Source organism: Pagrus major, chromosome 9 (assembly GCF_040436345.1).
Source record: "Pagrus major chromosome 9, Pma_NU_1.0".
Lineage (NCBI taxonomy): Eukaryota > Metazoa > Chordata > Actinopteri > Spariformes > Sparidae > Pagrus > Pagrus major.
The window spans coordinates 26,654,109-26,672,017 of NC_133223.1; the positions used below are offsets into that span (position 1 = coordinate 26,654,109).

Consider the following 17,909-nt stretch of genomic DNA (forward strand, 5'->3'; position numbering starts at 1 on the left):
CTAATCTTTTCAAGGCCAACAGTCACATTAATCTTTGAGTGTTTTTCCTGCCACATGCACAGTTATATGCATCAGTTCGTTTGTGCTTGTACATGCATTTTTACAACTAAGTACATGGACTTGGGTATAACCTGACTATACAAGTACACTTAAGAACAAATGTGAGGTAAGTGTACTTTTTGACTTCATAATTATGCTTAACTACATCTATCTATCTATCTATCTATCTATCTATCTATCTATCTATCTATCTATCTATCTATCTATCTATCTATCTATCTATCCACTTAGATCTAAGTAACATGGTATTAGTACTTATACTTAATCTAAACATAATTTTCTTGCCCCACCACTGTGCGTTTGAATGTGTGTGTTTGTGTATCCAATTGTACCTGTGCTGCTGGTGATGTTTGGAGACCTCTTTGTGGAAGTCCTGTGGGGGGTTGGAGACGAAGCAGTATTCTGACAGATATCCTGCTGTATGCTCCGTTTCACTGTAGTCCCCCAACTCAGCTACACAAACAGAGAGAGAGACAGGTTGACGTGTTAATGCACCACTCTCAATTTAGAAAAGGCAGTGAGGCGGAATGAGACACATAATGAGATAACGACAAGGATGACAGAGAGGTCCAAACCGTCAAAAAACTAAATGGCAAGTTAGTTTTGGCTGTTTTCTAATGAATGTATTTCATATATAGCAAATTTTAAATGCACCACTGGAATCAGAAATGAAGATGTTTTTACGCAACGATGAAGAACAGAGTGATTGCACACAACAGGCCGAGTGAAATGATTCCCAGATCTCTGGTAGCTCAGAGCGAATCCCCAAAGCTATTAGCTTGCTCGCCGGCGGGTGAAGCTCAAAAGCATCAATTCACTCAAGTAGTCCCTGGACTAACCTACTAGCCGGTAGCCTAAGCATATTGACCAACGAATCAATTCAAGCTCGCCCGCTTATTGATGTGCACGCAGCTCCAGGGAGAAATATATGTACAGTCAATAGCTTACATCTGAGAACAGTAAGCTAGCATTTTAAGCCACAGTTATTACTTTAACAAGTTCAATATTAGGGCCAATAAAGCTCAAAGACCAGCTGACAGCCTGATCTCTCTCTATATATATTCTTATTGTGTTGAGAGAAAAATCCATACTCAGCTGTCGATCGACTCCAAGTGTAAAGACTAGCTTGAGATCAGGCTACTTATAATGATGCTATTGACCAACAAACACAAACAAGACATTCAACTCCCCATTTGTGGTGATCGGTCTTCATGCATTGTGGGTAATTTAGTCCAAGTGTGTATGTGTGACAGCATGTGCATGTGTGTTTGCGTTCTCTTAATTAACAAGCACCATTTGACAGAAAACATGGCTGTATGTTTACCACCACTGTCAATACGCAGGGTTCGTCAGTAACAGTTGCCAGGTTGCCATTGGCAACCATTTGGAGAAATTGGCACCTAATTCTTTGCCTTTGGTTGCCAACGGTGGAAAAATAGAAAACAGGGACAGCAAACAACAAAATGTGTACCCAGAAATGTTTACATTTCAAATATTGGTTGCATTAGTGATATTTAAATGTCAACTCGCTGTGAACAAAGAGAGAGCGTGAAAGTGCAGCTGGTACCTGTGTACCGTTAACTAAGAAAATAAATATTGAAACTGTTTCAGAATCAATATTGTTGGAAAATCTATATTTTTGACAACACTTATTCAGGGAGGGTTCACTGAGAGCAATCTTCTCTTTTTCAGGAAAGCCCTGAAGATCCAGCTCCTCTAGTTAAGGGCCTTGCTCAAGGGCACCTCAGTGGGAGGGGCAGGTGCTGCCTTTCACTTTCCCCAGCCAGATTTATTCTGCCAGTGTTAAACCAGCCACCCTCCGGTCACAAGCTTTGCAATTCAAATTGATTCTACTGACAAAGAGCCAGATGAATATGAACAAGAAGTCTTTGGAGGTTAAGTATCCCGACATCTTTGAGCTGCACGGATAATTCTGCAGCAAAGCATGTACACCACACACCTCGACAAGTCTGCTAGTTCAAGAAAGCACAACCTAAAGAAATACAGAGCTCCACAAGCACTGGAGCCTGAAGCGGGCAGCCCAACGACTTTATGAAGTGGACGCTGCAAATCATTCAAACTCTGTTTACAATCACATTAAACACAAACTACAACGATGTTTGCTCGGTTACTGTTATAAAGCCTTTAAACTTTATTTTACTGCAAGTCACATTTTCATGATTAAGCTGATGTATAACTGTATAGTATCTTAATTTTCATTCTTAATTCAAATAGTAATTTAAAAACACAAATATGAGTTAAAACATTTGAAAAGAGCAATACTCAGTGACAACAATTGCACACTGCTTAGAAATCATCATCTTGAATTGTCTGGGGCTGGTGAGAGTGTCTACCTCGAGGAAGTTATATAATTGATTTCATGCGCTCAGTGAACAAAAACTAAAGGGAGGCTTTCCAAGTTCAGAATAAATGTCTTATGCTTCAATAGATTTAAGTACAAATTTTACATGAATGGCAGCCATATTTCCAGGCTCGGCAACTAAAAGCGGATGTCTGGTTACCAGCCTTTATAAAAGTCAGTGTTTATCCCTAAATATGTATAAAACACAGCTTGTGTTGGTGATGCAACATTTTTTGTAGATATGTAAAGCTGCATTGCACAAGCCCACATCTACTGCTTTGAAACAAACAAAATGTGTTCTTTCAAGATTTCTTTTTACCAACGAGGTGGGGGTTGCTCTGGTTTTCAGACAGTTCGGCCTACTGGGTGGGATTGGTGGTGTTTTGAGAATGCAAAGCTTTAGTGTGGGATTTAGAGTGATCAGTGCTGGCACTCGGGGCAAGCTAACTGAATTAGCAGCATAGCAGCTGCTTCAAGCCGTTTTTCCCAAAGCAAACATTTATCTTCATAATCTGGCCTGGCACTGAGTGAAGTGACAACATGGACCTAGCTAGAGAGAGTGTGTATGTGTGTGTGTGTGTGTGTGTGGGTAGAAGCAGTAGTGTCATGATGTTGGTAGTCTAGGCCAAATCTCCTCTCTGACCTATATACCGTAGCAGTGCAAATTCCCCTCAAAATGTGCCGGAGAGGTGGAGGACAGAAAGAGGGCGAAAGCAGAGGGAAGGCGGGTAAGAGAGAAAGAGGGGGGCGGGGGGGTTTATGAGTACTAAGCAGAGAGGGATGAGAAAGACTAAACAGAGATAAAAGAAAGAAACAGACAGAAGGCAAAACAGGCTGCGTGGAAACAATGAGCGGCAATAAAAGAGAAAGAGCGAGTGAGACAGACAGACAGAGCAGTGTGTCAGGAGTCATTATTCTGATGACAGAGGGGCCCAGTCAGCATTTAACCCAAACACTAAATCACAACAGTAGACGAGGCTGAACGTCCACTGGCACTGAATGGTCTGAAGAGATGTTTTTTAACCAGTGGGTTTGGAGAAATGTAGGCCATGAGATGCTGGAATAGTGTTGTAAGCAAGGACCAACGAACCTGTATCATGTAACGCAATCCAATTCAACAGCTCTGCCGTAATAACTGCTTTTACAAAGCGTATATTTTTTTAGGTTTTGTTGTCAGAAAGGTTAGAATTCAACTTTATGTTTATTATTAAGGTAATAGCGAGTAGAGGTGTCGTACTGGAGTGCATTACAGTATACTGAAAGGTGTTTCTAATATTCTGCCCGTCTCATGTATGCCAACGGGGTGGCCAAATAACAGAAACACCACTTACAACCTCAATAATACACAAAAGGGAATCAATAGATCAAAATTATAATTGGATTATAATCCATGTAAATGCAGAATAACACTGTTAAGTAGCTGATATTCAATTATTATTTATTTTGTGAAGTGCTTTGTGACATCTGTTCATAAAGGTAGGGAAGCTGAATCTGGAGAAAGATGGCTGATTATTGAGTCTCATTCGCAGGTACCTTTTTTTTATTATTGTTTATTTTAAATTATCTTTTATCTTTGGCCTTTTCAGCTGAAGAATGATGATGATATGCAGTAAAAGGCCACAGGGTGGATTCAAATACTCTGCAGCTGCAGCGAGGACAAGCTCTACCAACTGAGCTACTGGGGCGCCCCAAAATTCGTGTTTTTTATAATGAAAGTTTTGAATACAAAATAACAGTATCATCTAGATCTATTTAATTCAATCAAACATTACATCTAAAACTTTTATTCTTTTATTTCATTTTTGTCTTTCATTCAATAAATAGGGATGAAATAAAGGATGATGCATAATCTCCATTTCCATTTGCCACTTTACCATATTTGGGCAATAACAAGGATGACTGACTGTAAACAACCAAACCACAATCACGCTGAATATTTACATCGCTGCAAATAATATCAAATATCACCACACAGCTTAATTGAATCATAATGGCTTCAGAGCACCAGCTATAAAAGCACTGGAGCGACCACAGTCATTACGTTTAACAGTGTGTGCAGCTAAAGAGAGGCCTAATGAATTGCCTTTCCATCGTTATGTGGAGTGGATGTATCCAGGGAGCTTTAGGAGCTACTTACATTGAACAGCATAGGACGCCAGCAGTGCGGCTGTGTTGTGTGGACAGGGCAATCTGGAACACACACACAACAAACAGACAGAGATAATAAGCCTCGGATCAATATGAAAATCTCTCTCAGTAATACAGAAAAAAAGAGCTCATTTTTTATTTGAGAAGAAGCAGAAATGCTGACAAAAACAATAATGAGCATGTTGAGCGTGTTTGTACATCTTCTCCATCAGCTTGTGTGTATGTGTATGTATATGAATGCATTTTTAGCTCCACAACAACCGATTCAATAAGCTCTTTATAAGGCAGAGCTGTCCACGCATGTTCATACAGAAAGAATTACTCACCTTCCAGTCAATATATCCTGCTTGATCTGAAGAAAATATTGGTAGCTGAGGAGAGACAACACACTGCATTAGGATAAGAGACCAGTGAAGCGTTAAATCTGTTTACATTGAATGCAAGTTGATGTAAAGACAAGCAGCCAACAGATGCCTGCTGGTCACATTATAATGGTGACACTTCTGATGTGTAAAATCAATAGAGACCATTTAGCAGTTTAAAAGCTCATTTGCCATATGAGAAATAATGCAGGTTTTTGTTTTTTTTTTTAAAAAAGGGATATTCTTGTTTACAAAATTTAATTTCTGTTGCCAAGGGTGTCTCTATCAAAACAAAACAAAGCTGCTGCTCAGCTGATCAGAGCCAGCCAGCTCTGGAGGAGAGAATCAGGTGCAGAGTCAGACCTCCTGGAGGAATAAACACCCAGAGTCACATCGGATTCTGCTCTGATCCGGAGACATTACTTTTTAACTTTTGGGATTAAAAAGTCAATTTATCTTCACTCCTGTTTATCAGCCTGACTGTCGCAGAGCTGACCTTTATTGTCGGGTGTTTATGTTCTCAAAATACATAACAGAGGTCTGGTCATTTTTTACATTTTCATGCAGAATTTTATATTTTTAATGAAAAGCATAACTGAAACAATAGAAACTGAGTATATCAGGGTTAATGCAGCTTTTAGTAAGATTCTTGTCTTGACGCCTTTATCATCACATCTACAATGTAACAATATAAACAAACATGGAAAATAATGGAAAATGAAAAAATAGTTTTTGACGAGTTGGCATTGAGACTCAAAAATCAACTTTCTTACAAATAGTACCTTTAACGGTCAAATATAGGGAATGTAAAAATCTGGCCCCTTGGGAAAAAAGTAGTTCAACAGGCCTGATACTTTATATAAACTGATATAAATAGATCTAAAAAAGGGAGTAGTAGTTAATATTAAATTCAAGGAGAATAAAATACTCTAGCATTACTTAAAGGAGTTTTTCCTCATCCAAGCTTTTGATATCAGTACTTTTAACCCAGTGTTGCTGTTTACTACACCACCAACATCACACGCACAGTTCAAAGCTCATCAAGCATCAGTAGTGTGTTGACTTGATTCGTGACTTGAATTTACTGTACACCAGATCTGCGTGTTAAATCTGAGGCTCATTATTCACTGTAGCAAGCTGTATACAAAGTGTTGATAAGGCTCAGGGAGCGAGGCTGTGGCTGAGAGGCTGAAATAAACACCAGGCAGAAAAGGCGATACGGCGCTGTGACGCCTCCTCGGCATGTTGTTTATGTGTTGCAGGCCTTATGGTTGCAGAACTCTGGGCTGGAGTCCACATTATGGCCTTGATGCAAAACATGATGGTTTTTTATTTTCTGTAATGAGGCCACTTCACAGAGAAAATTAAGCTCCCGTCGAGGGAATCTGTTCATCAAACCAATTTTTATATCATAACCAAGTTCATCTGAGATCTACAGAAAGGAAACACATTTACTTTTCAAATCCATATAGTATACAGCATGTCCCTTATTACACGACGAGCTCTGGGAAATTAGGTGCGTCCTTTAAAGCAGTGCGTGGCAGTTACACACTTAATTAATCACAATAAACCTGTTCAATTCATCTTGACTACTAGTATTAGTATCAAGAAATTTTATTATTTTATTATTATTATATTTTAATGCAGCTTTGAGTCAAGATTAAGTGTCAATTCGAGTATCTAGCCTCCATATCATCACGTATTACCGAGTGAAACAGCAAAAGTAGTTACACTAAAAGTTCAAGCCCACGTACCTGTATATACACATCATATTTTGTTTTGCAGGAAGGAAACGTGATTGGATGTTGACGAAGAATAAAATAACTGATCATTTTTGGCAGGTATTCTTAAACAACCACCATTGCCGATGAAAATCTATCTCGACGTGTTTCTGTTGCAGAAACATTTTCTATTGTATCTTTAATATTAAGCTGGATTGGATGAATATCAGCCTGTCTTACCGTGTGTATTCTTCCTGAAGTTTACTGGGGTCTGTCACAAAAAATTTGACTCTGAAGCTCAAGTTATGGGGGGACCCTCCTGGAAAAATGAAGATGAACAGTTAGAGAGGGAAAACAAAAAGAGGCAGATCCATTTAAATGCATAACTGAGAAAACATGTGCAGCTGCTGTGATTAGACCATTTAAAATATGCTCAATTTATATAAGAATTTGAACATTAATCTGAGAACATGTGTTAACTTCTATTATCAGAAAGTCAGGAAGGGGGAAATTGTTCAGGCCAAAGTTATACCGACTGATCTACTGTCATTATTTATGTTGTCTCCACACCTATTTATTTTTTTCAGCTATGACAGGATAAAAACAAGAGAAACAAATGACACAAACGTGTAAAATAAGCAGGCCTACATTCATTCAAACACATCAGTCCAACTCCATTTACTGTGTAAAGCACAAATCCTGTGGTTATTCCTCAATGACTTCATCACTCAGCATAAAAACAGAGTTGAAACACAGTTCAATCATTGCTCGAGGAGCACTGCATTTCTCAATAGGGCTACTTCTTAATTGTTCTTCATGTTACAAATTCTATTACTCACTATCAAAAAAAAAGAGCCGAGTTGAAGTGAAGTTTAATCATTGCTGAAGGCAGACTCAGAATAATAAATCACACACAACATGGACTGGAGACTTTGGCTTGAGGTGGAGTGTGGACTTTTTAACCATCACTGAGGCTGGCCTGCAGATTTCTGCTTCAAACCTCTGCAAAATTTTGAATTTAAGTTGGACTGTCTTAGTTTTATGACTCTATCCTGAATCCTAGAAATGACCTAGACTGTTTAGCTAATGTGGTATGTTGTGGATTTCACCTACTTTTTAACTGTTTCCTGATGGGCTTGTTGGGATCGAGCCAGCGCTGTAAAATATTGATTGAGAGACACTTAGAGACACCATAATGTTTCCACAGCCTGAATACACACAGCCTAAATTATTCACACACACACATATCACACCTGAGAGAAACACCCAAACACCTACAAACACATAAGCATACTACACACACTACATATAAAGTAAATGCTCATTCTAGATAGTTATTGACACAAAGTCATGGTGTATCACATTCAGTCACACACAATTTCTCATGTGGATCGTGGATCAACAACATCACACTGACCGGCGTATCTAAGGAGTCATCAGCCATATGCAGGCCGAAGTAGTCTCTCTCAGTCAGCTCCAGGTGCTTGAAGACAGCATCCAGCAACACCTGGCCATGATCCGACTTCTGCAGAGAGGGACAGAAAACACACAATGAGTTAGTGATAAATTTGTGACTCACTTTCCACTGAGAGAAAGAAGGAAGGACAAACAAGACGCACTGCTTTGCAAAAGGACCTCTGAATCACTTCCTCGCTGACTCCTCGTGTGAAAGGTCACAAGGAGAAACAGTGAGAAACAGATTAAAGCATTTCCTGTGCCATATTCCCCACCGCACAAAGACACCCCTCTTCTCTCTGTTAAATAATTTAACTGTCACACTGGGGCAGAAATATGTCACCAAGTTTAGATTTGTGTGTGAGGTCCCTGTTCAGCCTTATCTAACATCTATCCAACCACATGGAGAAGAACATGTATGAGAGATGAAGCTGATGCGTGCCTGTAGGCTGATTGTTGTGCTGTATCTGTTTCTCTATATAGTTTGCTCAGTGACCGTGTAACGTCATCTGACATCTTTCTTGCAATGGAGCAATATAGTTATAGTTATATAGTCCAAAAGAGAGCTATTAACCATAACCATACCATTAAAATAAAGATGAATAGCGCATTCATGTGTCGTCTGAATATTCACACAATTAATCCCCCAACTGGGAAACTTTGCCTGAACACCCCCTCATGTTGGAAGAGGGGCATAACAAGTGAAAATGTATTGTTAATCTTTCGTAATTAATGTTTTTGCTACCTTTAAATGACTGTAAACTGATCAATGACTGTCATTAGATCAGAAAGCAGAACACACAGAACAATTCAGAAGAGAGAAATGACGAAGTTCAACACTAAAACCACCGTCTGTCTGGTGGTCAAGGTTGCTAAATAGATTGATGTGGAAAGCGGAACATTTAGAGAAAGAGGGTGAGATTACAGGAAGAAAATAAAGTGCTTTAAAAATAGTTAACCAACTCAAATCTACTGTCAAGTTCTGCTTTCAGAAGATGTCTTTGATGGGAAAGGCTTTGCAGTTTTGTTCAAAGAAGTAGCAAAAGGAATGTCTGCATGCTTTAAAGAACAGACTGTAGTTTTACTACTACTTTTAAATACTTTATTTCTATTGTTGTATCTGTTCTGATAAACAATTATTCATTCATAATCAATCATACTTTAAGAAAATATATTAATGAAAGTAAATGGAGAGACATAAGGTTTTGGACTGTTGGTTGAACAAAATAAATAATTCCAAGATGTGACTTTGGGCACTCATTTTTGACATTTTACAATTAATCGATTAATCAGCAGGTTATTTGCTAATAAAACTTTAGTTTTTTAGTCTTTAGAGACAGTGTTACAATCAAAAACATGGTCTTCACAACACAAAAAAAATCTGTAAACAAGTCCAATTAAATTCAGTTATCAGACTCATTTTTCTAAAAGAGGAGTTGAAGATGAAATTCAGCCTCCTCTTTGTACCACAGCTAAGTGTGCAAGCAGTTGAACACTAATGAATAACTATCATGTACATTTTGGGTATTTCACTTTAAAAAGTAAATGGATTCATGTTGCATCCTTGCAATGAAACTAGTGTGTAAAATATAGTAATGTAACTGAATAAAAATGAAACTGAGGTTGTAAAAAAAATAATAAAGGAAACCCACTGATGAAGACAGAAAAGACGAAGGGAAAAGGGGGCTGAGAGGGATGAAAGGCTGAAAAAAAAAAAGGGAAAAGGCAGAGGAATCATTTATTTAACAGATCATTAATATCACATCGTTTCATGAGAGAGTAGGAAGGGCGAGAGGATAAACTGTGGGACCACAAGTGGAGCAGAAATTCACACCTGATCCTGCCGCATCTTCCAGAGAGAGAGAGTGTGAGTGTGTAACTCCATCAGAGCTCCCATGGGAGAACAGACTCACACTCACACTCTTGTCCACCTCTCCCCTTTACCCTGGTGACACACTTTTACAGCCCGGCATGTGTGGGGGGGGACGAACGGAACGATAGTTGACAGTTGACATGTTGACATGGCAGCCCTCTAGGATCACCGGCAGTCTTTTAGCGCTCTGTGCATGTGCGTGCGTGCCTGTGTGAGCAATCCACTGCTGTCAAAGCTCTCTTCCCTTCTCGCTCACTTCCCTACAGCTTTACTATCACGGTTGAAAGGGAATAAAGTATATAGAAATAAAGACGTTTTTAGTAAAACTGACAGACTCTCTCAGGCACTTTTGTCTACTTCATAGCTTTACAAAGTTGTTGACTAAAAATCCATCTTAAAAAGAAATGCTCTATCCTATGTTGTGTGAATAATATGCAAGCCTTTAATATGATTGTTGTTGTTTTCCCCAAGTAAGGCTTTTCATAGATATGTCTGAGCGACTGTGTGTGTGTGTGTGTTAATGTGTGTGTGTCAATGTGTGTGTCCACTGCTTCCCCTTTGTATGAAGCGGCTTTTCAAGCTGGATGTGGGAGCCCTCTGTGCACTTTTTATACTGTGCTCCCAGGAAACCCATCGCCGCTGTGTGTGTGTTGTATGTGTCTATATGTGTGCTTGTGAGTGTGCTGGCCACTCTGGTTCTTTACAAGCATGCGATCACCACTACTGCAGCAGCAAACAGCAACACATTGTTAAAACTGGGACCACACCAAGTACTTTGAAGCTTCATTCATAACGTTAACATTCATAAATCAACATTCAAATGCAGCTTTCTTTATGTCTATTTATTTGGTTTAAACGCTGTATTTCTGCACTACACATTATTAGTATTATACTCGTGTGATCCAAACATTTCCAATAACTTCAGAGCATTATGAAGTCCAAAAGTGACACATGGTAGAAAGACATGTTTTAAACTTGTTTTAATCTAATAAAATATTCTGCTTCGGTCCATATTTGTTGGCGTTTAGGCTTTCGAAAACAGCATTTCCACTGCTCACCACACACTAAGGAAGGCACACACCTGCATTAAAAGGGTGGTCCAACAGCAAGCCAAGTTGACCAAAATGGTAAATGGACTTGCATTTCTATAGCTCTTCTCCAGTCTACTGACCGCTCAAAGCGCTTGACAACACTTGTCACATTCACCCATTCACACACTGATGGCAGAGGCTGCCATGCAAGGGTGGGAGGTATTTAAGGAAAGGTGGAAGGATAGGAAGGAAGTAGGTAAGGAAGGTTGAAAGAAGGAAGGATCAAGGAAAAATCATGAAGGGATAAATGCAAAGAAGGATGGAGGGAGAAAGAAAGATGAAAACTAAGGAGGGATGAGGCATTAATGGGGTGGTCCAACAGCAAGCTAACAAATAGACTTGCATTTCTATAGCTCTTCTCCAGTCTACTGACCGCTCAAAGCGCTTTACAACACTTGTCACAGTCACCCATTCACACACTGATGGCAGAGGCTGCCATGCAAGGTGCCAACCTGCTCATCAGGAGTAATTTGGGGTTCAGTATCTTGCCCAAGAGTACTTCAACATGCAGCCAGGGACTCAAACCAGCGACCTTCTGATTACTGGATGACCCGCTCTTCCTCCCAAGCTACATAACAGCGCCAGAAATGTCATTTATGTAACCACAATAACAAATAATCATTTCAGCTCTAAAACTATTAAACCAAGGAATTTGTTTGAGGATTTTTGTTATTTAGGGTCAGATACGTCAGATGTTCAAACTCAACGCTGTGGAAAACTCACGGTCTGGATACTCTGTGATAGAAAGAGTCACAAAGATAGAAAGAGTAACACAACACAAAGAAAAGAAGAAGAAAAAGAGAGCGAGAGAGGGAGTTGTGGAGAACAACAGACGACTGAGAGAAAGTAAGAGGAAGACAGAGAGTCATAGAGACACAGAGAGAGAAAGAGAGAGAGCGAGCAGGGAGAAGAGAAAAAAGAGTGATTGACGATGCGGCTGTGCGGGACAAACGCTCTTTGTGTTGATCTTCATCAGTCGAGCAGCACCACTGACTGAAATAGTGTCTGTGTGCGTGAGAGCGAAGAGAGAAGAGAGACATGGTGATAGAGCGCAATCAGAGCACAAGAGACCGGCCGAGAGAGACGGAGAGAGTGATGCTCTGATAAGTTTTTCACCCTGAGGGTTTATCTAAAGTGTTAAAGGGGAAAAGACCCACAAGCATCAAAGGCACAAGAGGGACTGAGGGCGAATCAGTGTTTTTTTTATTTCCCCCATTATTCCTTTTCCGTCCACAGGAAACAGCTGTAAGTGCTGCATGTACGTGTTTGTGTTAAAGAATGATGGAAGTTCAGGAATGTGAGGCAGCTTGTCCAGACAGGAAGGGAACTACGTAAAGGAGGAGTCATCCACCTCCGTTTGTTTCTCTCCCTCTCTGTGTGTGTGTGTGACCAAAACACACGCAAAATTCAGCAGAAATTTCCAGCGACTTCAATAGGAAGCTAACTCACTTTAGTCTAGAAATCAACCCACATATGACACCATGCTATGAATCCATCACTTCAAACATTTACGGAGGTTATACCGTACTTATGAGTAAACAAAACACCAGCTGTGTCACACAGCCATGCTACAACTGTGATGGAGCTGAATGTTGAGCTGACAATTACTGCCAAATAACAGTTTTCAAGGCTGCTATATGTTAGTAACACTTCTCAACACATGCATCCTAGCTAGGTCACTGATATTTATATGCTCTTTCGATAGTCAATTGATTGTTTCAGTTGTTTTTGCAAGCAAAAATGTTAAACATTTGCCAGTGCCAGCGTCCTCTGTCAATCCTGATAGTAAATAAAGAGTCTTTGGGTTTTGGACTGTTGGTTGGACAAGAGAAGCAATCTGAAGATGACAATTTGTTGACATTTTATAGACTGAACAATTAATCGAATAATTATGAAAATAATTGGCATTAGTTGCCCAGTCAATATCTACTAACCCCCATGCCGAGGAGGAGGCAGGGGAAGACCACAAAATACTTTTGGAGCTTCACAGCAAAACAGTGTCGCAGAAAAGACAATATTTAAACTCTTGTTTTAGGCCAAAATCTTCACTGTAGCTGCGAAGCTAAAGGTGTTAGCACAGACCCCATCTGAAGTGGGGTGTCAAGGGTGTAAATAGGGTGCTTCCGTAGACCTGCATTACACTGGAAAAGCTGTTTGGAGCCATTTTATGGTTATTTTCATTTTTTTTAGTCTCCATCTGCTTCAGTAGTTTGGGAGACTGACGCAACGCTGTTTTCTGTGAAGCTCCAGAAATGATTCATGGGCTGCAAAACTTCATCCGACTTCCCATCAGCTTGGGGGTGTTTTCATTTTTGGGTGAACTTGATTGATAATTGATTACTTGTATGATTCCTTGACAACTGGGAAAACTCTATCTGCTGATGAAGATCATATGATATGATTGAGAAACCACTGACTAGACCTCAGGTTGTTTTTAACTCAGAAGCCCATTTGAAGAATTATATCCTCTCCTTGGACGAGATCTAAAAAAACAACTCATCTCTCCCCATTTCTGGATAGAGAAGGAGCAAAGAAAGCAAAATGCTCCCACAGCCACACCCATCCCACAACACAAATGTGCTGAGTCATTCCCCACAGTTTTCACACAAATGTCTAACTCCAGCACATAATTAAAATGAAATAATTTATTACCAAAACACAGCAGCTGTAGTCAGTATTTTCTGGCTCACCCAGTCACGCTAACCGCTGGAGTATTTATCATGAGGACTCTACTACAAGATGTAAGTTTTCAAAGAGAAAGTCAAACTTTTGCTTATGAACAACCCAAATGACAATGAATGATCATAAACTTTTTGTATTACAGCTAGAGATTATACGAAAATATGTTTCTGAACACATTTGAGGCTAGAAATAGGCAGTAACAGAATCTTGATCAGCAGAGTTTGATCAACCCACTCTCTACATCAGTCTTTTTCCCTAGGATGGCGTAGGCAAATTATGTTTGGTCATCCAGTCATAGCAATCAAAATATTCATCAAAATATCATACCAAAGAAGGTTAGGGTGGAGTGATTCAAAGTGAAAACATCGATCCATATCATCGTCTTTAAGATATGCCTATTTGTTTTTTATTTCCATGGCACGTCTACGTCACTGTTTCGGGTCTGTCAGGAGATGCAGCGACTTAAACCAAGGGTGACTAAGAACAACTCTTAATGGTGCATGTAATTTCTGAAGATATGAGAAGAAGAAAAGTCTGTTAGCCGCTAAGCTAATTCAAGCAATGTCAAATGCTTCACTGAATCTTGGGCCAAATGTTCTCGCTGTTAAGCCATGTTTTATGCATGTCAGAGGAGTCAGTTTAAAGTATACTCAACTTCACTTCATCAGTTCTTTATTTACAACTAGTTGTGTGTTAAATGGGGATAAGCTTTCGTCTAATATCGATCGCAGGCCCCTGAATTTTATCAAATCAGAATTGTATTGTGGCAGATATGGTATCAGCAAATATTGTTTTGTTGTCCAAAGTAGATTTAATATCATATCTTGATGATTAAACTTGTGATTTACACTACCCACACTGTAATGAAACAGAGCTGGTTGAAAAATTGGCAAAGTCTCTCTGTTTTCTCTATGATTTCCTCTTGAAGCATGATTAAGATATTTATGGTTATGTTAAGGCCATTCAAAGCACTCGTTTAGGGAAAGCGCATGGGTTTCATTTCAAATATATCAATCAGAAGTCTCATTCAGCAGTAAATTATAGCTGTTTTGCAGGATTATTTATCCTTTGCCTCTTGCTGCTCTTACTCGCTCATTAAGTGCTACTTGATTACCAATAGCTCTTGCAGACAGCTGAATGTTTATGTGGTGTGTAGTGGTTACTATGGTTAAGCTGCTTGTCCCTTCACTCTGAATGAATCCTGCTTCTGACCCTGTTTTTGTATTTATAAAGAGGTGGGTCACCAGTGGGCCGGGCTTTTTTTAATTTCCTGTCATCTATCAAGCTTTCAAGCTACACCACATTCTGCTTTATACTGGTATAGTTTCAGCCAAAGACTTCCCATCTATAAGATCATCAATACCAGCCCTCATGTCCCCACCCACCCCCCTACCCCCACTACCCGCACCACAAGCACACTGGTTCCCATGACAATAAGTGGCTGCTTCTGGATTTTCACTCTCGGCTAGAATCAAGGCCAGTCGGCCAGGGAGAGGATCAATAGGAGTATTGTTGCTCTGAGGATGGCTTGTCTTTCCAGGAAGTTACTGCTGCTGCAGGGGTCTGATCAATGACACTGACAGAGAGACTGACAGAGCCCGAGTCATTCATTCAGCGAGAGGCGGGGAGGGGGGAGTAGTGGGGAGTCTGCAGCAGGAAGCGGAGAGGGTGAGAGGGAGGCAAATGTGCAGGAAGAGATGTAAAGAAAGAGACAGGATTATGGTAAAATGATACATATGAGATTTTGATGAAGCAGTTGTCAAGGTTAATAAACGATTGACTAATAAATGGTTTCTATAGCATAAAACTGCTTGTTTACAGTGAAATAACCATTAGCTAAAGTTTATTCAACTATAAATTTACCATTTATTAATGATGGTTACTATAATAAGGGCTACCCACCCACCTCACTCTGCCTCTGACTGGCTAATACTCATTGCCTTCATTCGTGTGGTTTGCTAGGTTAGGGTTAGATAAAATTTAGGGAAAGCCAATCGGGGCCAAAATCCAATAAGGGCGGACCATGCCTTTGCCATCTTAGAAAAAATCCCCCAATTCCATATCGCGATATCTGCTGGCTACTCCAGAAGCCCTGCAACAGAGCCTTTAGGCCCACACACACTGACAGTGACAACTGATGCACCTCAATCCTATGACACACAGCAGGTATAAGATTTTAATGCCAATGGCATATAATCAGCAGTACCTTTGAAAAAGCTGCTATTTATACATAGTATATTCCTCTAGTGACCTCAGTTTTGTCCAAGGATCCACCAACACGTAAAAGCCAGCATGCACATACATAGACACATGCAGTGTGTCAAACCCAAAACAAAAACTACCTCCTCACACTCACGACAGGAAATTTTTACACTGACCACAATATTACGGAACTGGGATAAGCTTTCACAATAGCTGAATTTGGTCATCACTGATGAAAGATTTCACAGCAGTGTGTCCTCACAGGGCACAGCAGCTATTCTCTCTATCTCCAGCTCTGGTCACTGGGTCCTTCCTTGTTTCAACTTCAAAACAAGGTTGGAGTACGGGTTTGAAGGCACTTTGACACGCCTCATATTGCTTTTTGATGCTCGTCTGGTTACTTAAAACAAAAGGTGGACTTCAAAACATGAGCGTCAGATGCTTTCAGTGCTTTTGGCACGATAGCCGATGGGTTTCCAAATGCAGAAATTCCTCCATAGGCGATATGAAAAGAGTAATAAGTACGGTGCTAGAGCAGCAACTGCAGGATTTATACTATACTACACTATCATTTTTGAAAGTACACAAACTGACAGTTTCTGTTAATGTTGGCTAGAAGGGCAATAATGACTCAGTGGCTTGGGATGATTCCTCCTCTGTTCAAAAATGGAAATCCCTGATATCTGATGTTGTGACTTCCGAGAAGTTGAGGTACCGTAAAGGTGGGAGAAGTCATTGTTTTGTGAGAAAGAGGAAGAAAACACTGAAGCTCCTTGGAATTAAGTGCAGTTTGGCCTGACAATAAGTGCTGTGATGACTAAGTGAATGCTTCGTGTGGTTTCCAGGACCTACTATCCTGAGTTGTTGTCATTTTCTTTTGGAAAAAATCTAAATTAATCAATTTTGAATGAATGAAAAATTCACGTTCAAAAATTCTTTCTTTGTATATCTCAAGTCCTCTTGGATGTAACCGTAGATGGAACAGAACAAAAAGAGTGTCAGGAAGTTAAAGACAAACCAGCTACAAGCTAGTTTGTAAACGAAAAACAAAATCAAACACGTTTTTTCTCTTTCACAATGATATTTTCTGTATTTCTCTAGACGTAGTATATGCATGCATAGACATGTAGTCAAGCTCGCATGCATGAGCTGCACTCAAAGACGCACACACTTCAGCGCAGACAGGATGTGATTTGTCAGAGGGGATGTTATTAGAGGAATTGTATTTTCTGAATCACAAAGGGAATTTCCCTCCTCACGCTGTCATAACTCTGATCAAACACTCGGTGACACAGAGAGACATGAAGACAGACACAAAAAAGAGAGAGAGAGAGATAAAAGGAAGTGTGTTGTCACATAATGTGACAGACGACTGTAATGTCAGTCACAAGGCAACTTGTCACACACACACACACGTTTTCTCCCCCTCAAGGTGTGACTGCGTGTGACTGCTTGTAAAATAAGATAAAGACTGACAGATCAAACACTCAACTCAAACCTCTGGGCTTGTGAGAGAGAATACAGAAGCCAGTGAGTGAAAAGATATTTTAACCTTTTAGCTTCATCAGAATCTAACAGATGTGGGATGCTTTTTAAATGTCTGCAGACATGTAGAGACACACGGAGGCTTTTCCCCCACCAACACTCAAGTTAATTTGAGGTGGGCTTGAGGGGAAATTTACAGTAATGGGAGAAGTGGAGGGAGGGAGGAGGAGGCACGATACTGGCTTTTCTATTTTGGGGACTTGCTTGGGTTAATATATGATTATTTGAGGGCTCACTGATTTGCTTCTCACTACATGGCTTAAAGAAACATCCATATATTGTTCAGTTTGAACCAATTAACCAGTGATGATAACATTAAATTGGTAAGTTCGTAAGGACAAGTGCTATTACAGGATATATTCCATCCAAACAAACCCTCTCAAATGGTATCAGTGTATATGTTGTTGC

At 39.9% G+C, this 17,909-nt stretch overlaps 1 protein-coding gene across 2 annotated transcripts in view; it reads right to left on the minus strand.

Moving 5' to 3' along the window:
* ptpn4a (protein tyrosine phosphatase non-receptor type 4a) overlaps nt 1-17,909 on the minus strand; it is a 76,367-nt gene that overhangs the window by 27,332 nt on the left and 31,126 nt on the right. For both annotated transcript variants that reach the window (XM_073473244.1, XM_073473243.1), the window contains exons 3-8: nt 8,071-8,178; nt 7,767-7,809; nt 6,894-6,972; nt 4,897-4,941; nt 4,560-4,612; nt 393-513 (exon numbers count right to left, since the gene is read on the minus strand). In XM_073473244.1, the coding sequence (XP_073329345.1) occupies nt 393-513; nt 4,560-4,612; nt 4,897-4,941; nt 6,894-6,972; nt 7,767-7,809; nt 8,071-8,178 (449 nt within the window). The remainder of the gene's footprint in view (nt 1-392; nt 514-4,559; nt 4,613-4,896; nt 4,942-6,893; nt 6,973-7,766; nt 7,810-8,070; nt 8,179-17,909) is intronic.